At 35.1% G+C, this 24032-nt stretch overlaps 1 protein-coding gene across 1 annotated transcript in view; it reads right to left on the reverse strand.

Annotated features, from left to right (window-relative positions):
- LOC141434504 (uncharacterized) overlaps positions 1-18420 on the reverse strand; it is a 20360-nt gene extending 1940 nt beyond the window's left edge. The window contains exons 1-10 of the mRNA XM_074096928.1: positions 17994-18420; positions 17499-17580; positions 16744-16827; positions 16246-16537; positions 14318-14365; positions 13414-13476; positions 11526-11639; positions 9786-9879; positions 9210-9265; positions 7989-8125 (exon numbers count right to left, since the gene is read on the reverse strand). Coding sequence (XP_073953029.1) covers positions 7989-8125; positions 9210-9265; positions 9786-9879; positions 11526-11639; positions 13414-13476; positions 14318-14365; positions 16246-16537; positions 16744-16827; positions 17499-17580; positions 17994-18162 — 1139 coding nt within the window. The 5' untranslated portion in view covers positions 18163-18420. The remainder of the gene's footprint in view (positions 1-7988; positions 8126-9209; positions 9266-9785; positions 9880-11525; positions 11640-13413; positions 13477-14317; positions 14366-16245; positions 16538-16743; positions 16828-17498; positions 17581-17993) is intronic.
- Between the last annotated feature and the right edge of the window lie 5612 nt (positions 18421-24032).

The following is a 24032-nucleotide window of genomic DNA, read 5'->3' on the forward strand; positions in this document are numbered from 1 at the left end:
CCACAAAAATTAGAAACCTACAAATCGACATAATTGTTCAATTTCTCATACAAAGAAGTCACAGTTATGTGGAATTGTAGCACTTGTAAAGTTTGTGGTACTGGGGCCTGAAATCACAATCGTTCTTACCACTCCATTGAAAGGTGATGGTAGAAAGAGACGGTGAATGCAATCGCGAACGTCAGTGCGTTAGACAAGAAGACCTCTGAGGAGCTACTACGAAAACCGATGTTCGTATCGTACCGTCCCTTTCACTCTCGTTTTAAATAATATTATTATATGTGTCAGCGGGACGGAAAGACACGAAGTTCGAATTTAGCACTTAGTAGTAAAGGGCCTGGTAATTTTGGTGATTCTAATTTGCAGTTCAACATCATTGTAATAAAAAAAATACACGTGAAGACAACTGCATATTTATTATGATTGACAGGAAACTCATCACAGGCAAAGTGCATCTTTGGTTTATAAATACATAATCATGGTGATATTGGTATTAAAAACCGTGGACAGGTCGTATTTTGCTACTTTTAATTTTTAGGGTAGATATATTTATTTGTTAGTAAAAACCGGCCAACAGCGTGTCGGACACGCCCAAAATAGGGTGCCGTAGCCATTACGAAAAAAATTAAAATTATTTTATACGGAATGTCCAGTTTAGGTATATTTTATACCTTAGGCTGCTATTTATTCATAAACTACTAATAATTTTCAAGCAAAGTTAGCCGTTATAGTTTTCCTTGAAAGTTTTATATACTTACTTTTAGATTTTAGAGGGGGGGGGGGACTCTCGATTTTAATAAAAATTTGCACTTTAAAGTTGAATATTTCGCAAACAAATCACTGAATCGAAAAATCGTCTTAGGAAACCCCGAATGGTTTTAAAAGACCAATCCAACGATACTTAGCCCAGACTATAGGGTTGGATGACAAAAAAAAATCACTCCCACTTTATATCTATGGATGATACCCTAAAAAAAATTTTTTTAAATCTTTTATTGTATCATTTGGTCGGCATAGTTTACAATTACAGCTTTCTAGCATTGATAGTCCCTAAGCAAAGCCGCGGACGGACGGACAGACAGACATAACAGACAGACATGGCGAAACTATAAGGGTTCCGTTTTTGCCATTTTGGCTCCGGAACCCTAAAAATTACAACATTACAGTAAAACCAATGCGCTATGATGTACATAATTATGATGCAGCACTGAAGAATATTGCAGGCTGCTTTAAATACAAATAATATCAAAAATAATGCGTAAATACAAATAATATTAAAGGTAATTAATTAAATAAATTTAGAAAATTTTCAATTTGAATTAGAATCTAGCGTGTTTTCGTGAAATTAACACGCACTCTTTCATACATATTAACACTCCTTGATGCAATTTTTGAGAATTCCCATTACAATCGTATCTAACGGTTTACGCGTGCAAAGCCGCGGGTGAAGTTTCGTTATAAATAAAGCATTGTTGCAGAATAAGCCCTCGCTGTACAGGCGTGTCAAGCCGCGATCGATTTATCCCACGTCGCGGGACAATCCCGGCTCGCGCCCGGTCCGCTGCCGGCAAATAGTTATCCACGTTAATGCCCCAGCCTTGCATACGTGTATTTCGTTTGAACGGAGGGCAAGATAATATACCTAGAGGGCACGTGTGATTTAAGGAATTCGGCGTTTTTGGATTCAAGTTATTGAATCAGGCGTTACTTTGCGGAGGTCCATTTCAATGAACTGAAACAATTACTTATGTTTATGCAAGACTAGCCGTTACCCGCGACTCCGTCCGCGTAGAATTCGGTTATCGCTATCCCGCGGGAACTATACAATTTTCTGGGATAAAACCTATCCTATGTCCTTCCCCGAGACTCAACTATCTGTATCACCGAATTTCATCTAAATCGCTTCAGCGGTTTAGACGTAATGAAGTAACAAACAAACAAACAGACTTACAAACTTTCGCATTTATAATATTAGTGGGATATATTTGTTTTCATGCAGTTCCTCCACACACAAATCACACAAACCTATCAAAACCACCACACTGACGCGTTTCGAGCTCAACCAGAGCTCATCTTCAGAGCAACGCAACCGTTCACCATGCTATCAGATGTTAGACTGGAGTGATGAAGGTGGAGGAATTGCATGAACACGCTAAAAATTGGTATAATAATGGACTAATTATGTAACTGAACTTTCTTAAGTTCCTTGAAAATTCTCACAAGAAATATGTACATAGGTACGTCAAAAAGTGTAAAAGTCGAATAAACTCAAATCATATCGTACCCAACATCGCATGCCCACTTCGTAAATCTGTCTGCGTCATTATGATATTACCCACGTCATCCACTACCTTTTATTCAATCCACTGTTTCCGGTTTCCCTTGCTTGAATATTTCATCAATATCCATTTATGGAAAAGGCTAATTTTCCGCCACAAAATATAGGGTAGAAATAATAATTTTTCTGCAAGAGTTGAATTAGATCAAATCCGATATAAGGCACGCTTACGCATCGCGTCGTAAAGAGGTTTACTTTGAAGTTATTGGCGTTACGTAGGCTTTCCCGAGGTTTCCTAAATCTATTCGAGCAGGGAAATATTTCAGAAAAAAGGTTATACCGGGATGGATTCTTTTCATAATCAATTTCGCTATGATTTCTTGACAGATGTATGAGATGTCAACATGATATTAGTAGTACAAACGTTACACCCTGGTACATGATTCAGTTTCCTGGATTGTATGTTTAAAAATACCAGACGACTGGATAGCCAAGTGGTTAGAGATCCTGACTGCGAAGCTTGAGGTCCCGGGTTCGATTCCCGGCCGGGGTAGATACTTGTATGAATAATACGAATGTTTGTTCTCGGGTCTTGGATGCTTAATTAAAAGCGGGAATTTTTTAACAAATGTTTGGAAATATTTCGTTGGCAAGTAATTTATTGTAAATTTTAAATTCACTATTATGATTAGCTTATTCATTATATCAACATATTTTTTGAATAATATCAATTTAATTTAAGATTGCAATCAACACAGTACCTATTTTTTTTACTAGGTTGGTCTTATGATTGATCTTGCGACTTAAAAAGCAAAAAAAAAAAACTTAGAAAAAAGTAAAATAAGCGGGAATTATTAAATTACGTTCGTTTTGTGACATTTTGGAAATATTTCTTATTAATTGGAAATATTTCTTGCCCAAGTATGAGATCAGAAGATTCGGATATTGATATGGGCGGCACATACCTCCTAATATAAAAGCGGAGGCCGAATTAGCAAAAAACAACTTGCTGCTGCCCAAATTCAAAGAGACATAAGTATATGAGTTGTTATGAGAAATTTATGAAATGGAAACAATTTTTTGTTTTATTTTGACAAATTAAGCACTATACAATCCAGGATGGCCTACTTAATGGTCTATGCAGTAATGTACTATTATTGCAATTTCACTAAACTAGTCTAGTGAAAAAAAAAATGAAAATTTTATTATTAGACACAAGCAATATTACATTTTTAGTAGTATACAGTGGACCCCAAACTAGGCTGAGCCTGTATCTTGGGGCCCGAGATATGTATTTAAGTATGTATTTATCTATATAAGTATGATAAGTATGTTTATCCGTTACCTAGTATCCATAGTACAAGCTTTGCTTAGTTTGGGACTAGGTCAATTGGTGTCAAGTGTCCCATGATATGTATTTATTTATTTATCGTATTAGCTAAATAGAATAAATTTGTAGTTGAAATTATGTGTTCTATATTTGACAGAGCTGGCATTAAAAGTCGAAAGGAAATGAAAATAATCTAATGTTATATATCATAAAAAGCCCTTTGACTGAGTATGTACTTAAGATATCGTGCTATAAAGATCTCATTTATTTTAAGACCTTGTAGATTTATATTTGTTTCCTTGTTAGGTGAGGTGGAATGTCATATAAAAACCTGTATTTTTTCAGTTCAGTATTTGAGATATATGTATATCTTTGAGGCGCATGTAAATAAATATGAAACAACACTGTAAGTATAAGTACTATTTAAAAAGCAACATCATACCATATCATACCTAACTTTATTTACTACTTACCTTATGCATCAATAACTGCTATATGTATATAATATATTGTTAATGATCGGTGAACATACATTAAAAAAAATACAAACATTGGAACGTAGAACCTCCTCCTTTTTTAAGTTGGTTAAAAACAACTACCTATAATAGGTAAATAACGAATGACACTTGATATTTTAGTTCATACGTTAGTATACACCGTGTTTTATCATTTCAAAGTATTATATATACTTTATGATTGATCATATAGACGTACATACATTTGACCACAATCACACTTGATGTAAAGATATCGTCTAAGCTAGAGCATGCTTGCCTAGTAAAAGCCCGACCTGTAGATTTTGAGACAGGCAGATTGTGGTATTCTGGAAATACAAACTCTGGCACGGAATTCCACTCCTCAGCACTCCGGATAGTAAAGGTGAGAGCGAAAATGCTTTTTTGGCATCACAGCTCGGTGAACACAGTTAGTGCAATTTTACAGACCAACGCATTCACACTGTTCAAACATGTCAAATTGCCCGTGTTTGAACAAAAATGCGTTGGACTTTTTAGTTGCCCATTCTAATTCGTTTGTACCTACTCGTAAAAATGGTGCAACTACAAATATGGCATTTTATTACGCGACTTCCTGAAGGAGAGTTATATTTTTCGAGAGAATGTACGTATGTCTATTTTTTTGTAACTTGGCCGGTTTGAGGGTTTTATATATGAAGTATCAATAGATTCGTCAACATTGTCGGAGTGACAGGGTATAAATAATATTTCAAAATGGCATAAAAAATACCTCGTTGATTTTTTTTCTGAATTCTTCTCAACAGATGTTTTTCCGAACCGGCGGTAGGTTTTTTTGACATTCATAAGTGCTTGTCATAGCCTAAATTAAATAAAGGTATTTTGTGGCGTCTGCGGGACCCGTGTGGTGTCGGGTTAGAATTACATCTCTCCATTTCTTCTGTGGATGTCGTTAGAGGCGACTGAGGATATCTTAAGGTATACCGTAGGCGACAGGCTAGCAACCTGTCACTATTGTACCGTTTTTGTCAAACTTAAAACCTAAAATTGCTAAAAGTGGCTGCGAAGCGGTAACGTTTCGTGTGCTCTGCCTACCCTATTTGGGAATACAGGCGTGATGTTTGTGTGCGTGTGTGTGTGTATGCGGGAAAAAAATATGGAGGAGAGATTTATTTTAAATTATGACATTGCAGCTTGTAATAGTTTGTATTAAAAGTTTTTTTAAGGCAATCGGGTTTTTCATTTTTAAATTATTTTCATGAACATGATGCATAACACCAAATATTTTTTTAAACTTTTGTTTTAGTATTTGACACACCAACCGCCTTGCAAACCCGCTGTTAATATTACACTATACCGAATTTAATTTCTGCAGGTCTTGAAAACGGGTGAACGGGAAAAATAGTCATTGAACAGGCGAATCAAAACGGCAGGCACGTATGCCATAAATATCCTCACTAGTTGGCCAGAGTATCCTTTAGCACTAGTTAAAACACGTAACAACAATTTCAGTCTAGCTAACTGTTATATTTTTGGCTTTCACTGGCAGAATCTTTGCTTGTCGAGTTTTTAGGAGACTATATCCCGACTAGCACAGCCAAAAAACTTAAGTAGGTAATCATTAATAGTTAGGTATTTGTGCAACAAGAGAGAAAAGTTGTTTTTTGTTGAAAATGTTGATTTTGAATCCTGAGAGCAGCAAGGGATTCAAACACATGAGATGCAACAAAAAAACTTTGGTCTCGTGTGACACATACAATTTTTCACCTCAGCAGCGAGAACATAATTTAAATGTAACATAAGAATAAAACCACATAAGTATACCTACCTGTTTAAATAACAAACACAGTTTTTTAAATATAATCCAATTATTAAGAAACAAATATAATAATCACATTTAGAACGCGATTACATCTTTATAAAGTCACCGGAAAGGGTAAGAATGCCAAACATTATTGAAAAGCGGTAAGTAGAGAGGTTTTGAATTCGGAACGAGAAAGTGTCCAGTAGGTACAATACAAATCTTATACTCATAACATGCATTGTAATTTGAACTTAGAACTTCTTGTAAAATATGTCATACTTATTTTTAATTCTACAAAAAGCCTCATCTTTGGGCCATTAAAAAGGTTGAACAATAAACGTATAATTTACTATAAATGTTATTGTTGGAAATATTAATCTATGCCTCTATGGTATGACATCTACGGCAACACTAGCTCGTTGATTGTCTCTGGTAGCTCTTCCCTTTCTGTCTCGATCTCCTGCCTACGTTACGTGTGTAATTTTGTTGTTTACTTAATCCGAGTTTATTTAATCATAAAAACTTCATAAAAATAATTGTATATTATATTGTGAATAATATAAAGGTGCAATTAGATGTTCATCTTTTATTTATATCAAGAAACGCCGCCACACCAGCCGTATCTGCTGCCTGCGCGTACGCTCTGTCTAACAGTTATTACCTTTAAATATGATTTTATTAAGATTTCTATCACATAAACATAAATAGATTTGTTACAAATTCATTCAATTTGACAAATATTTATTCCACCTGTAGAGGCAATAACGGAATTCTTTTATAAAAAAAAAACAGGAGAAGCGGCTTTCGTGCAACGAGTTTGCATATATATAGTTTCGTGCAATGAGTTTGGAAATATTTCGTTGTCATGTAATTTATTAGGTATCGATATATTTTTAATACCATAAATTTAATTTAAGATTGTAATCAACACATTTGATCCTATCTCTCGCTTTTTTTGTGTTGAAGTGAAAGTGACAGATCAAAGTGAAGTTCAAATATTTGGAATTCAGTGAGTAGACCCAACACTGTACTCAGCATTTAAAAAAAATATTAATACTTTGTCTCTCGGAGTGAGCAAAATGCGATTTTGCTCACTGATTTCTCATAGCAAAACCTGTCTGTTTGAGGTGCTGAGGTGAAAAAAATCTTAGCTCACTGTTACTTTCACGAGTTGCCACGGACAAAATTCCATTTAAAATACCTACCCCTCTTTCTGTTGGCAGCTGAAAACCGGTTTGTAAAACGATAGTGGTCGTGACAGGCGATTCAACGTAGCTTCTGCGGAATGACTATTGTTAGCTATCCCCTTCCATTTTCATTTGTTTTAGTTGTATAACGGAACGTGCTGCGATTTCTTGGTATTTCTGATTTCTTAACGCTTATTGGTGCGAGGGTTAGATATTTTCATTATCTTAATATTTACTGAGAACAAATTGCGCTCATTCCGAAGCTTTGTTCAAAGAGTATTACAAAGTGTATACGTTTCAGTGTTCAGGATTTGAAAACATAAAAATAGTTTCCTTTATTTTACTACTAACACTTTACATAATACTTAATATTATGCATCTAGTATAAATAAGTGTATCAGGCACTGGAAAAGTAAATTTGCTGATCATATGGTTTAATTTAAGCACATAAAAATACTTTTGTACTAACGAGGGCAACATATACTATTTCGCAACAAAAACCTGGCTAAAAAAAGAGCAGCTATTTCGAGATAATCGAGAAATTCCATCCTCTAGGTTCTTATTTTTATCACATCACCGATCTCCTTAGTGCCATACGTGGCCCGCCATTGGCTTGCATTGTGTCGATTCCAAGGTAGGGAGTTGATTAGTTTGCGCCGCAGCAACGCGCCACCAGCACTAGCGCTGCGTACCCCGAAGGGCTACAACGAAATTCGAAAATCAAAGTTCGTATCGTACCATCCCTCTCACTCTCGTATTAAATAATATTAGCGTCAGCGAGACGGTACGATACGAACTTCAATTTTCGAATTTCTGCTGCCTAATCAATGTACGCCATTGACTGTTACTGTACCACTTAGGTAGTAGGTATCAGATGAAGTAATTTCTCTCCCCAATTTAATAAAAATGTACTCACGGCAAGTTGGCCGCGATCCAGCTGCAGTAGCAAGATATACGCATTCCGATAGCTACGTGTTCTCCATCAGTCTCGACACCGCCGACTGTTATGGCAAACAACCGCCCATAACGAATGGCGGGGGCACCAGAGTCTTCCTGAAACACCGAGGTTTTATTTTTAATTTTATTGTCCGATCGCAAAAAAGTATTTGCAACGAGAACTGTAAACAAAACATGTAAGATTTTGTTGCAGTTTCTGTTGTCTTTTGTTTTCTCTTTCGTTATTATTATGTTGATTGAAAAGTAATGAATAAATTATGAATTTTAAAACAAAACTTGTTAGACACGTAAGTGTTAGTGTCTTAAAAGCTTTGTCAAACTGTCGCAAACTTTTTGAGTTACGGTGGCAGTGGCGCTGTCATATATGTTAAGCTTTTGTACCCTAGTTTTATGCCACATCGACACATACGTTAGTAGAACTATTCGAGACTTTATCAAAGTTTATTAACCAATGCCGATGCCCAAGAAGGACCTGATGCTATTTAGTTTTAATAACAAAAATAAGTTTTTCTATAAAATCATTAAAAGATTTAATACAGCTTCGTCTTAAACTTTCGTGATTTTCACTAATAGTCAAAATACCACGCACAGGACTTATCACGCTAACACACACGAATAATGAGCGAGATGAAGTGTGTGTTAGCGTGAGAAGTCCTGTGCGTAGTATTTTGACTATAACTTTAAATATACCTCAAAATGTACGGTATTAATGCAAATGTAACTTTTTAAAGCCTCATTCTGAGGCGAGGTGATACCCATTCAGTATCACAGTACCGTATACGCATGCTATAGTTATACTTTGCCCTATGATAGCTGGGCAAATATCTGCCACAAAAGACATTTAATTTTAGCCTTTAAGTAATTCGGCACATCAAGTGTAACCCGAACGTCTACTGTTTTCTTTATACCCTTTATCTCTCCCACAGGGTTTAAGGTTTAATATCAACATCATCCTCAATAACATCAGTCTATAGCAGTCCAAGGCTGGACATAGGCCACCCGCAATGAGCGCCATTGTGCTCTGTCTTCGGCTCGACACACCCTGCTTTTACCAGCAGCCTTTCGTAGATAGTCACTCCACCTGGCCGGAGGCTCTACCACATTTGACGAGACGGCGGTCTCCTTTCAGTTAAGGTTTGACACGCTGGAAATGATAAAAGATAATTCTGATCGAACTTACGATTGCAATGAAGTACTCGTCACTCGTGTAGCAAACTACGTCATTGTCTTCCGCATCTTTAAGATAAAGACTTCCTAATCAATTAATATAATAATACATTTATGAATTAAATGATTATCGGGGACATTCTGTCAGGTCTGGGCTGTCTAGTTTGGATAATTCGCGGTAGTTCCTTAGGCTTGTTCCTTTGAAAATACTACTGCTATTTTTTCATAGTGGAGTACAAAAAAAACGCAATAGTTCCTTCAAAAGGACTACCAAGGAGTTCCATAGTCCTATATACAAGGAACCCTTTTATATAATGTCCGTCTGTCCGTATGTTCGCGGCTTAGCTTAGAGACCGCTAGTGGTAGAAAGCTCCAAATTTGTATGTGTATATGTTAAATACTCCGACAAAGTAATAAAACAAAAATAGCTTATGGTAATAAATATATATATGTTATCTGATCTAGTTTATCTGGAGGATGTCGATTTATATTCTCAAGGAACTTGATTCTTTCATTAATAAAAAATGACTAAGTGGCATGGCAGCTTATTGCTTATGATATACAATAATCTTTTTTTATTGGTACTCACTTATCGCATAGAGCGAGGGCATCGACTGTTCCACAATTTTCTTGCACGACTGCATGTTGGCGAAATGAAACACCTCGACGGTCATATTGTTTTGCTAGACACAGAAAACATAATTATCAGGCTAGGTCGCAACGACCACATTCACTTTTTTGAGAGATTGCTAATTTTTTATTTTGGAAATAATGTTTTTCAAGAGTGCATCCCGCGAGATATAACTACAAAATATCTAATTTCATATTAATAACGTTCACAAGATATAATGAACGTTAGCTATAACAGTAAAAATTTTTTTTAACGTATAACGCTTAAATTATATAAAGTTATTTTTATGTAACTTCAACTTAAATAATACAATAATAATTTATTAAAAACAGTTATACAACAAAAAAAAAATAAAAAATGTCAAAAATCACGAAAAAAAAGAGAATAAATTATATAATAAAGTAAAACAAAAACTACTCCATACCCGTCCGCATCGTACTTGGCCCAAACGTACCCATCACCCCAGCGGCATTGCCCCGTTGTATGGCCAACGAGACCCGCTGGACCAAGTACGACCCGGAACGGGGGTCACCTCCTCTGTCCCTCATCCTGCGCCCCAATTCCCAAACTAACGTCCTGGCGTCCACCCCCCAAGGGCCAGCCGTCTCACTTCAAGTTGTTTAAGATTTATATGGACTAATTTCTTTTAACATAACGTACATTAGGTATATCAGTCATGATATATAATAATATGTGTAAATGTTAAATTATGTGGTGGCGAGCGAGCGAAGCGATCGAGCTTGTCGAAACTGGGCAGAAGCGACTTGATAGGTTAGGTTCAGAAGGCTAAGGCGGGAGCGAAGCGTAGCCTTCGACGTTAGGTTTTTTTTTAATAGAGGGGAAAACATAATGGCTTGCTTGATTGTTTGCTTGCATTAAAGTTTTTAATGAATTATAATTTTTAAATCTTATTTGTTATGCTTGGATCGTTATATCAATTGATATTATATATAAACAACATTATACCTTTCAAAATTAGATATTTTAAGATTATACTTTTCGTTCATTATATCCAGTGAACGTTATACTAAACGAGTTTACATAAAGTGAGCATATATTATTATGAATATTAGATAATAAGTTGTTATATCTCGTATTACTTACCCGTTTTTCAATGTTTAGTTTGTGGGAATTGAGAACCGAAAACGTTATTTAATTCAATTTATGAATTGTAATTAAGATGCTTATTAAAATAATAGGTACCAAGTTAATTTCATTTTTGTTGCATATTTTACTGATATGACAGACATATTGCTTTCTGTTAATTTCAGTTGAAATAGTACAAGTAGGTTTTTTTTCTAGTGCCCAATGTTTGCCATTTAAACTGAATTTCGTCCGAATGCCGAAGTTCGACTACAGCTGCTGAAATTCGGCCCAGCGCTACATAATATTAGTACATAGTACCGTACCTGTTGTGGTAAAGATCTATTATATTACTCAAAAAGAAATAGGGGCCACATAGGTTTCGTTGGCAAAATGAAAATACAAACAAATAAATATGATTATTTCCGACATTGCTTGCCCAAAATAGGGGTTTGTTATGATATTTATAACCATTGTAATATAACAAAACACATGCTTTTCGCAGCATTAAATGTATTCACATAAATCCGAAAAGTATTTTTCATTCTAATTTTACCGGTGAAACTCAAATGGCACTTATTTTCTTTTGAGTTACATAAATATGAAATAGAGTACCTGAGTTCCCATTTTGCGTCTCCAATTTGTGAAATAGGGTTTGAGTCTGTTTCGGGGAAACACCTTCTCTGTGGGTCCGGCATTAGACCGCCGTTTGAACGACTTGCGTCTGACCTATTGTATTATAAGTCCAGAATTTAGTTTGCTAACTTTGTAGAATATAAATCAAGTGCTTCAGGAACAGTGCTTGAGGCGTATAGTTGTGATTTGGGTTAGTATAAGTAAAGTGACTACAACTTACAACTTCATAACATAACAGAATGTTAATGTATTTAGTTGACTTCAAATGGAATCGCAGTTTTACTGTACCTAATTTGCTGTTTTTAAATTTTAATTATCAAGTAAAAGATTTAGAAAACGTAATCTCTTTTTATTAAAAACTAGGCAAATACAAAAAATGTGCATACAAAACACACATGTTATTTAAGTATTTCAACATTCCTATCACTATATTGTTATTATCATCATCATCATCATCATCATCCCAGCCTATATACGTCCCACTGCTGGGCACAGAATGAGAGGGCTTGGGCCGTAGTTCCCACGCGGGCCCACTGCGGATTGGGAGCTTCACACAAACCATTGAATTGATTCGCAGTTTTATTATTATAGTACGAGTATTTTCTCTTTTCCTTCTGTGTCAGTTTCAGTTTTGTATCTATTTACTAATACCACATGTACACAATAATATATATATTTTTATAATTATTAACGGCCATTTGCTAAAAAAAAACAATTTTGTTATATCTACATACATACATATACTTATTTTAAGCACAGTTTTAGTATTTTTTTTTATTATTTTCTCAAATAACAATACATTGTTTAAAGAAATTATCTGCCAAACTGCATGACAGTATGTTGGCAGAAAAAAATTAGCTCTCTAACACTGTTCTTAATATAAATCCTTAAAAATAAATACATGCATGTATAAAGGCATGCAAGGGGATCGACAGGTTTATTTCAGGCTTTAATCCTTATTTAGCGACTAAATATAGATTTATTTTTCCTCTTAGTGGCCATAAAACTTTAATCTTCGAAACATAAAAACCTTGTTCACATTTTATGGACGTACTTATTTTCATAAAAAATTTTCTGAGATTAGAAAATCCAATCCAATAAGAATGTAAAAGAATTTTCCAATATACGCAAATAGCAGTAATCGAGTGAGTAAGAGGCTGAAGGTCACGTCGCCCCTACTCAATTGTCATCGTTCGGTTCGACATGAGTGGTTGCTAAAATTTAGCCTAGCCAAGATTTTTCGGAATGATCAATTTCGCTTCATAAAACTTTGGTTGTAGGTACAATATGCGTATTCTTTAGTATATAGGTATATCAAGTAAATAGTTATAAACTCGTTTACCTCCTGTTTCACCATACATTGATTGAAATTTATTTGACGGATAAATGTGATGCCGTCTCTGTTGGTTTTGTTCGAATAGACGGAGAAAACATCACATTTATTCGTCAAATAAAATTAATCAATGGTTGGTGAAACAGCCCCTTAGTATGTAATATTAACGATAACTCAAAAAATTGGACATTGTTCTGAGTAAAAAAAAACTGTTAAGTTCGTCAGTTTTAGACGTTCAGATGGCCAAGTGGTTACAGAATCTGACTAAGAAGCTCGAGGTCCCGGGTTCGATCCCCGGCCGGGGCAGATATTTGCATGAATAATACGAATGTTTGCTCTCGGGTCTTGGATGTTTAATATTGTATTTAAGTATGTATTTATCTAGATAAGTATGTTTAGCCGTTACCTTAGTAATAATAAACAAGTAGAAATAATAGTTTTAGTAGGTAAGTAGTGGTTTTTACAGCAAGCACAGATTTACATTAGATATATTTTCACGGTAGTAGTTTCAAAAATGGCCGCCCGGGTACTTACAGTTACGTATTGTTCTTGATCGTCCATAATAGTACCACTTCTTAACTGTGTCACGTGAATACCCTTAAAAAAAAGACGACGATAATAAAGTCATAGATACTTCTAGTTAACTTACCTGAGCTCCCGCGATCTCAGTCTCAACTGTTATTTATCTTACCTACTAATATTATGAATGCGAGTTTGTGTGTGTGCGTGCGTGCGTGCGTGCGTGCGTGCGTGCTTGCGTGCGTGCGTGTGCGCTTGCGCGTGTGCGTGTGCGTGTGCGTGTGTGTGTGTGTGTGTGTGTGTGTGTGTGTGTGTGTGTGTGTGTGTGTGTGTGTGTGTTGCTCCTTCACGCTAATTTTTGGGGATTCCTATAAAAATTTAGTAGAATCCCGGTATTTCATTTCAACTCCTGGTATGAAGAGAACCCGACATGAAGCATTTATCAAAACACTGATTCAGGATTGATTATCAAACCAAATCATTGGTTTCAAATAATAGGCCACTTCATGCAAGATTCGTACGCTGAAAATATATACCTATTCTTCAAAGGTAGGCCTTAACGAAATATTCCACGAAAGTCTCCAATTCTAAAGTTAAATTACCCCGAAGCCCCATGGCTCCATATTATGTTTCAAATTAATATTCACAGGCCTTTAACTTTAGATAATATCCTAATTTATTTTGCGGCTTTATAATTGGAGATCTTGTTAAGTTTTCAAGACATAGATTATTTTTGAAATAATCTATCAAACTGTTTTTGTACAGCAAAATGTAAGAAAAAAAGTAAAATAATCTTTATCAACAAAACCTAGCTCAATACAAACTAAGAAAAAACAATCGAACAATAAAAAAATGTGCAATACAGACCGACAAAAACGTATTAATAAATAAATAACCAATTTTTTTTACCAATACTTACTTCCTCGTCATAAATGCCATGGTGCGCAAGAGTTGTAGATCGACGGCCCTTAAACAAACTCCAAAATAGATAATCTAAGTTTATATTACTTTATATGGATCAAATTTATTATTTTTATGTTTGTTTTTGTCGATGTTTGTGTGTGTTTGCTCGTAGAGGTTTAGGTTTATGTAGGGTCAGTGGTGTGTGTGTGTGTTTTATTTCTGTGTAGGTAGGCATATTATGTTTAGCACATAATCTATTTAAATTCAAGTTTACACAATACATATTACTAGTTACATAATATCAGCCTTTAACTGTTTACACAATTTTATTTTGTGATAAAACTAACCTGACTTGTTTTTTGATCTACGTCCATCACAATAATAAATGCTTTCTCAGTCATTTCGGTTTGACGCTCCTTCAAAGAAACGGCCTTATATGAATAAATTTAAAATATTTTATTTTTATACCTAAATATTTTAGAGAGGTGCACTCAATTCATATCGACAACTAGCCACCTGCCCTGGCTTCGCACGGATATTCAGTTTGATTTCTAAAGATAATATCGCATTTCTTATTCTACGCTGAAAAACTGAGCATTAATTGTTGTTAAAAAACACTAAAGGGCTGTTTCACTACTCATTGATTAATTTTATTTGACGGATAAATGTGATGCCATCTCCGTCTATTTGAAAAACAAAACAGAGACGGCATGGCATGGATGGTGAAACAGGGGGTAAATATGACATAATGTGGCTGCCGAAGTAAATTACCTGTACTTTCATGAAAGCATTGTACAGTACGATTATTTCGAGTCTGCCACTCGGCACTTTGCATCTTCTTAACAGATTAAAACTTAATTTTATACGAAATGCGTTGCTGCATATTTATCATAATAATAATGTTGATCTTACATCCTTAAGGATTTTTGCTAACTATATATTTTATAGTCATCGGAATAATAAATCTGCGCCACAAATATCAAGTCAAACCGATTAGTGGTCGAAAATTATTTGCGAGACATGAAGACAACTTAATTATATTATAACATTGCAAGTTAAATAAAAGCTTTTAAAAATATACTTAATTGCAACTGCAAAGTGAATGTTCGCAGTGGGAAACTTCCAGTAGTTAATTAAGTACTTTCCAAATAAATAAATCTTACGAATAAATGTTTTCTTTCTTTCTTTCAAAGTAAAAAAAAAATATAAGGGAGATAAAAAATTAAATTTAAATAGATATAAACATAGATTTTGAGTCATTAATGTACGTAATTGTTTTATTACAATAAAATTATATATATATTTTTGACCTGTAGGTAATAACGGAACTCTAATCACAAGTCCCTATGGTGTTATGTCATACCAATAGGCGAAGGCAATTTGAAGGGTCCACGGAAAGAACATGTCTAGTCACTTTTTTTTGAAAATGAGATTTTAATGCCAAAATGCAGAGTTCAAAAAGTACTACGACTTAATCTAAAAACAATATAAAATATTTTTTTCACTTTTGCATAAATGGTAACCATAGTAATTGTTTGTGATGACTGACTTTCAAACCGCTATAACTCAAAAAGTTGCTTAGGTGACTAGACACGTTCTTTCCGTGGACCCTTCATTTGCTGTTAACTGTCAATATAGTCATAAAATGTAGTCTCGAACTGGCCGCATTGACTCCGCCCAAAGCTGTAATACTACACTTAAACAACCAGCTGCCATCATAATTACGATATTATGTCAGTTTGTTTACTTAGATATAGTAATTACGTCATGAACATGGCATGGAGCGTTGTCGCGAAACAATTACGCATTTTATGACAAGAAAAATGTCTTAATTAAAAAAATATGTGGCTTTTGATTTGGAAATCAACACTAGGTACCTTTTCTAATACAGTTAAATACACTATCGTACTGTATTTGTTTATCACAAGCTAAACTGTAACATACCTGTTGAAAATGATGTCGTTCTGAGGACTTGCCCCAGCTGAGCACGGTGATCGAAGTGTCCACTGGGTTAATGATCTTCTCGCCGGCCAAGGGCAGGATTTTCCCGGGCTTATCCGCTGTCATCGCCGCGAAAGTGTACACTAGTGCCAAGTCCGCCGTCCAACCCTTGAACTTGGGGTGGATTTTGTACCGCTCGATAGGAAGATACTGCTCGTAACCCGTATCAAACATCTTTTTTGTGCCTATTACTACAAACGATATGGTCAGCTCCGGAATGGTAAATTCTTTCACACTGGAAAGAAAATTAGAATGAAATTATGTTTGCCTTTAAGTCTTTTGGATGACTGATTGCTAAGGTTGACGACTTCGTGCACTCGTTGGAACCAAATCCAAAATTCAAGTCTTATTTCTAAAAGTCAGACGTGCAAGTCCGGGTTTGAACCCATGACTCTTTGCTTGAGGGGTCAAAAATATTCAATTACAAAAAGAGATACTAACAAACAGTGTGCTGCTGTGACGACAACATAATCGTGTATGATTGCTCCCGTACATGTTCGTTTACATTGATCGGTGAAAACAAGACTGAAATCAAATAGTATATTGTGCATTAAGGGGCGTAAGAAGGGGATAGGCGAAGGGCTTTTAATGACTCGAGTTTCTACGCCCCTTACGGCCCGTGATTTTATCACATTGCGAGTTTGTGAGGAAAAAAAATGCAACAAAATAAATTATTTTGTGGTTCAAACACTTCACAAGTTGGCAAAAGAGTACGCTATACGCTATATGACCGGACCCTAAAAATTTGTCGTCATCATCATCATCAGCCCATAGCTGTTCACTGCTGGATAGGCCTCCCCAATGAGCGCCATTGCAGCGCGCCCTGTCCTCGACTTAACTATATAGCTTCTACTAGCAGCCTTTCGGAGATCGTCACTCTACCTGGCAGGAGAACTTCCTACACCACGTTTGCCGAAACGCGATCTCCTCGTTACTCCACCGGTTGCCAGTGGTTGTTGAGAAAATTTAGGTATCATTGAATTGCTAAAAAGTCTTGATAACATTTTTACCTCCCCGAAATGACGAGTGACAAGAGACATAGAAACAACTCTACCCTTCTGTTAAAATTTAAAATAGACCTCGGGCATGTGTCTGAGACAATCTCGTAGGGTTGATCATAATTTGTTTTTTTTTTGTAACTGGTAACGCATATAATTATAATCATACAGTGACTCATTCATAAGGTTTTTAGTTACTCTAGCAGCGCCACAAATGTGTGTCGGTCCCGTGGTATTTTGCTATCTTCAATTTCTTCGGTATTTGTAGGTGGCTCTGAAACTAACCCAAAAAATTACCCTAAAATATAATTTTCTGAAAACATATCTATTAAATTATTTGCTATTTCACAAAAGCAGATAATAATATACCTAATAGTTGTGAGTGCATTGTGTGTTCATAGTACGTTTGTTACTATTTAAATTATTTTGATGAAATTTGGAACACAGTTAAGCGAGTTAATATTTACCTCAACGTTTCAAGTATTTTCAACCAAATTACAGTGGCCATGGTCACGAGTAGACTGAAGAACACTCACTCACACTCACTTACTCAGTTAAACACACCTGAATGAACACTTATGATTTTTACTACAGTACATGCTGGAGTCCCTGCCATGGCAGACCTCTCTTCTTAGAAATAAAACAATACTTTTCAATAAAACTACGATAATTGTAATCCAACGATGTCCATACCTTTTACAGGTTCAGGCGGTGTTGCTGGCATTCTATTTTTATCTTGTCCCCCTCCAGGCCCCCCACCGCCATGCCCCCCACCACCATGTCCCCCAGGCCCCCTTTCATCTTGAGCCAAAACACTATAAAATAATACCAGTAAGTACGTGGCAACGACGCAAAAATGCATGTCGGTATTGTTGTTTCAAAGCCATGATATTAATGAATCGAGTTTTTAATTAAAATGGTAGGTCACGTAGAAAACATATCAGAATTTTATTATTAACACAGCTAGGTGTTCGGCTGCTGCAGCAAAAGGCACTTCAAAATCACTTTTTAGATTGAGTTTATAATATCCGGTGATTGAAATAGTAGAAGTAGCCAAAATGATTGCTTTCGTATATTTGAAGTCGAGGACCCAGACATGATTTTAGAGTATTGGGTGGTATTCGGTACGTATTTGAGACAACTTTAAACCGTGTTAGTCAAAAATTGATAGGTAGGTACAGTCAAGGGCATAAATATACATACATTTCCAAGATGTCAAAAATATCTATATCTACACCTATAAGTCACTAACCCTGAGATCGGTGTCTACATATACATATTTGATGCTATAGCTGTATAGATATTTATGCCCTCGACTGTACATACGCTTTTTTACTAAGTAAAAAAGCTATTCTATAAAGCACATTGTTATTTGTACAGCTGCCCAAAAATTAATTCCTAAACTTTTACATGCGGAAACGATTGGTATTTTAAAGTGTAAAGTGCCGGCTATAAAATTTAAATAAATTACCATTGCAAAGCCTTTGTTGGTGTATCTGCTGCCAACATATTTCACCAATTTCACGAACGCAAATTGTGCCTAAATTAAACTAATAAACGAGCTTCTAAAGTGATACTTCTTGAGTTCTTATATTACTTGGAAACGTTCCCCTCCACGAAAAAGTTTAGGTATTTATTCTGCTTGTCGCTATGAAAAAATGCCCAATTGAATATAAATATCTCTTCACTGAGTAGGTATACAGCAGGAATATAAGTTGCTATTTCTTTCTAGGTGTGTGTTCTGACAGTAAAAAAAAACAGTTTTTATTTACAGATATTATTTAATACACACTATTTCTAACTATGTCTAGACACTAATAGAAACTAGTTAAATTTATCTCTACTTTAAAAGGTACTTAACTTAAACATGACGTGGCAAATAGCGCTATATGTATAAGTGCGGTTTAGCTGTAAAGTAGAGAAGTTTCGTTTTACATTTTTGTTCCATTTCCACATCGCAACGCGCTACCAACAGTGAGCAAAGCTGAAGCAGCCACAATCGCATTTTTCTAGCTATTAACGCGCGACGAGAAAGAATAGCCCAATAGAATTAACCATTACGCTGCGGCTTGCAGCGTATGTGTAGGACGATACGAATATTCGCATTCGCATCGTCGCTATTATTCACACTATGTAGTATTTCCAAACTAAAATTATAAATATTCAACTAACAAGGAAGGGTACCCAACTGTCCGACTCCGATTTGATTTATTTTGATATATGTTATAGAGTAGTCTAAAATAACCGACACGTACTTTTTTTTAGCTACCCAAACTCAACCTGTTTGGAGAAAATGTCCTTCAAAGTACTGAAAATTGACCAAACCTTCTAATTTCTGTTGAGAGATTTGTTCAAGAAAATTGATAATTAATTACTGGTTTCGTTATATGTTGGAGAACATGAAAAAAGAATGGAGGCGTGTGAAAACACATCAAAGTTTCAAACTTTTCGTCGCTTTACTCACTTCCCTTTGGTTATTTATTTGGCTTGAAAACTTCTTGATCCATGATCCCGAAAAAAAAATGAGTTTGTGGTGAAATGACAAAACACGCCTCCATTATTTTTTCATGTTCTTCAACATATAACGAAACCCGTAATTAATTATCAATTTTCTTGAACAAATCTCTCAACAGAAAATATGGTTTGGTCAATTTTCAGTACTTTGAAGAACATTTTCTCCAAACAGGTACATAGAAAGTCAAAACAATTTCTTCTTCATCTGCATGTTAGAATGTTGAAAAAATTTGCTACATCACTAGTGTGTAAAACTGGGATAATGTTCCTTTTATCGTAGTTTTTGAACACGAACGCGAGAAATTGAGGAGTTTTTATGAAGGTTTATTCTGTGATATTAGAAGTTACTGCACGCTTGCCGTGCAACTAAATGTTTGTAGGGTTGATACCATGGTCTTTTCTTGATAATATTTTCTTATTTTGTATGCAAGTGACACCATCCTCGTGACAGGAATCGGAGCAGAAAGTAGACGGAAAAAAGTGCGGTAGGACGATTTATAGAAGTTTAAGTCAGTGGTTATTAGTTATGCTCGCTTTGGCGGCTTGTACATAGGTCAACCCTCTTTCTTAAACGTTTGTGCATCAGTTTACATAAAAAATAGTAATAATGTTTGTTTTTATTTGTCGCTTTGAAATTTCCCTCTGGGAACAAATAGTTATTTTGTTATGCAAGGCTGGAAAGTGACTGTTTGGCACGAGTGCTTATTTATATTGAAACCTAGGATTCTAGGATTGAACCACGAGCGAAGCGAGAGATGCTAAATAACTTTACAGCCGAGTGAAACACACAATTTTTAACTGAATTTAGGGGTGTACCGCTAGCACTAAGTGTAGACTTTTTCCCTCCGGTACGTTGTGAATTTGCACCATATACCTATTTACCAATTTTCTTCCTATGTGTCGTTATTTTTTGTGAATAAAAAAACAACATTTGTAATAGAACAAAATGTAAATTTGTATTAGGTACTGTTGTTATTTTGTAATAACTAAAATAAAAACATTAACACTTATGAAATGAATTTATACTAATGAAATAGTTTATGACAAACCGCGTTTCAGAATGTGCCAGGGCCAAGCCGAGCTAAAACCATAAATAGCGCAACGGTGACGCAGAGTACCTATTTTACGAGTCGGTCACGCAGCGTGACGCAAACCGGCAGCGCAAAATAGTTAAGATGCGTATACAGTGTGTGATTTTCATATAAAATATTAAGAATCAATGTATAATAGTGTTCTTTATAACTTAGACATTTGACGTATTTCACCTGCGCGAACGAAGTTGCGTTCAAGTAGGTTTCATTAACAAAGTTTTGGATCTCTTATACGGAGTGTTAATAATAATAATAATAATAATAATATTTATTTCAAATGGAGTCTTTAGATTTTACCTTTATCATAAAAATTAAATACTGTTATCAATGTACGCTATCCTAGAACCCAACCGACGTTGCCTGTCACGCTACAAACATAGCACATTTTGCATTACATTGCTGCTTCGAATAAACTTTAAAGTGTAATAAAAATAAAATAAAAGTAATTATTTTAAAAAGTCGCTGTTTTTTTTAATTATTTGCTCTTGTTACAGGCTACCCCGGTATAATCACAAAGATGTATTTATTTAGTTTTACTGATTGCGCAAGTGCACTACTACAAAAGCGGACATCCGTTCTTTGTGAAAATTTGGTCATTTTTTGTAATAAAATAATTTATAACTTTACAAGTTTACTTATGCATTTATTTAAACATCTAGAATGTCCGCGGTTCACCATTTTTTAGGAAATACATTGGTACTTATGTTTGAAATAAGCATTATGTTTAAAAAAAATGTGGCGGACAGTTAAATTATACGTTTTGTGGTAAAAACCTCGGTTTCACCCGTCATTGTGCTGTTTTTTCGGGTGCGTTTCCGAATCTCTTTTCATCATACGATATCTATTTGCTTCTTGTTCGTTCTGTATTTTTTTTTTATTAAAGACGCGTTGGAATAATTTCACACAATTAAAATGAGTTTTATTAAGGATTTAGTAATAAGAACAAAATAAGAGATTAATTAACAGATTTAAATATTACTTCAACAACGTATGACGAACTTTCTTTGTGAACATTATTGACATAATGTATTTTGAGGTTGTTCCTTGCATTGTCTAACAACTTTTTGCCTATTTTCGGTTTGCCTAATTTTAGATAAACTAATATTACTTAACTTAATGGTTCATTTTACCTAATTTTCATTTTAGTCAAAGTTATTTTGTATACAACTTATTTTGCATAATTTTGTTTCGCCTTATTTTAAATGACCTGATTTTCCTTTTGTAAATTTATTTCGTATATACTGTTTGACTGACATACTATTTTTTTTGCCTAACATTATACGTCTAACATAAGTTCGGTTCTGGCGCTTCGCCGGCCGCTCGGCTCGCGCGCTGTTGTGGTCGCAGTTCTAACCTTAGTAAAAACGTTATTCGGCTAAGTAATGATTAGTTGAAATAAGAATCAAAAAGTGCATGAGTTTAAAATAAAATAATATTCGTCAAGAGTTATGAAAATGATAATTTAGGAAAAATTAAAATGACAAGTCAAGGGAATACCAAAAATATTGTCCATTATAGCATAGTGTTCATAAATAAAGGCAGCAGACTAACAGAAATTAAAGAACATAATAATACAATAAAAAATATATCTGAAATCGAGTTTAGCTCGACAAGTTTCAGGCTAATCCGTAACCCTTCATCTGGGAGCAACGCGACTCGGCGGCTGCTCATTGCGCGTGTTGTCGGGTGAGTTATCCGTTATGTTATCATTTAAAAATTTAATATGGTTCAGAGATGGCAGAAGGTAAACGAATCAATGTGAATTAATTATAGCTAAAAGTTTTGCTTTCAGTAAAAGCGGTAGCCAAAACTGAAACCATTCCTAATTTGCTCACGGTCAGAGAATTGTTATAAAACACTCCAAACCAAAACTTATTTTTGGCGAGTTGGTAAAACAACCCAGTTCTCTAACTAGTGTTTAAATGGAATAATTTGTGGGGAATAACAAAATTTAGCGCAAGGGACGAAGCCGGGGTAGAATTTATAGCACGCAGTACAATACTGGAATTTTAAGCATTTACTCCCGCACTGCAGAGCTATACTTTTGGAAGGAGTTGTGTGTAATATATTTGTGCTAAATTAGAAGGAATAAAATGAGTGCAGTAATTAAGTGTCACATTTAGTGATAACGAACTAAGCTGGTCTTGCATGCTAAATTCTTCAACGGAACGGACTTAAAGGACATACAGGAATACTCGATCTTGTTCACAAGATCAGTAGAAGCAAGATACTGTCGTAAGTACATTAGAATATGTTTCGAAAGTATTAATTAAAAAGAAATACTGAAGTTATATTAGAATATCAAACTACATTAAGTACATGCAATTTTCACGATTGTTTAAATTCATCACCATAACGCGTCATTTGCGCTTCTATTTAACAAAAAGCAAGGGGATTGTCTAGAACTGAGATGTGATGTGTAGATGTTATAAATGAATAGTAGTAACGGTTCGTGGCGTCACCTCTAACTAAACAGTGTACCAAAGCAGCGTAACTTCATATTTTTGTTTAATAAGCAAAAAAAATACGCGTCAAAAAATATATGTTATTGATGAAATTAATGTGAATATTAATATTCTACTCATAGTCTACTCGTGACTACGACCGCTGCAATGTGTTCGAAACGTCAAAGTAACTTTAGCAATTAATAATAGGTAGTCGTGATTAAGTTTCAGGAGATATTCTTCTTCTTCAGACTTTAGAGTTACACTCTTGTCAGTGTACCTACTTATTTCTCCTAGGAGTTATCCTCTTGACCACCCGAGATATTAGTTACAATTATATATTTTTAGAAATTCAGCTTTTTCTGCTGTAAACAGTATCGATGTCTAACGAAGGCCCTGATTACAACAGTCAAGCTGCGTATTACAACTCTCAAAGCCATAAACCGTAGTATTTACGTTCAATTATGTCCAAGTGACTGAAGTACCTACACATTAATCCTGCTCGTTATTGTAAGATGTTGCATTCGGAACCGGCAAATTGCGGTCCCTTGCCAGTTGCCACAGCATGTAAAGGTCTCGTTTTACTACCACCCTGTTTATTGCAGCATGAGTATTACTTTGTAGACGACGCTTTTAGTTCTGTTTGGGCTTAATATTCAGGATTAAGGTTTATTTGAGATTGC

The sequence above is a fragment of the Choristoneura fumiferana genome, chromosome 13, assembly GCF_025370935.1.
Source record: "Choristoneura fumiferana chromosome 13, NRCan_CFum_1, whole genome shotgun sequence".
Classification (NCBI taxonomy): domain Eukaryota; kingdom Metazoa; phylum Arthropoda; class Insecta; order Lepidoptera; family Tortricidae; genus Choristoneura; species Choristoneura fumiferana.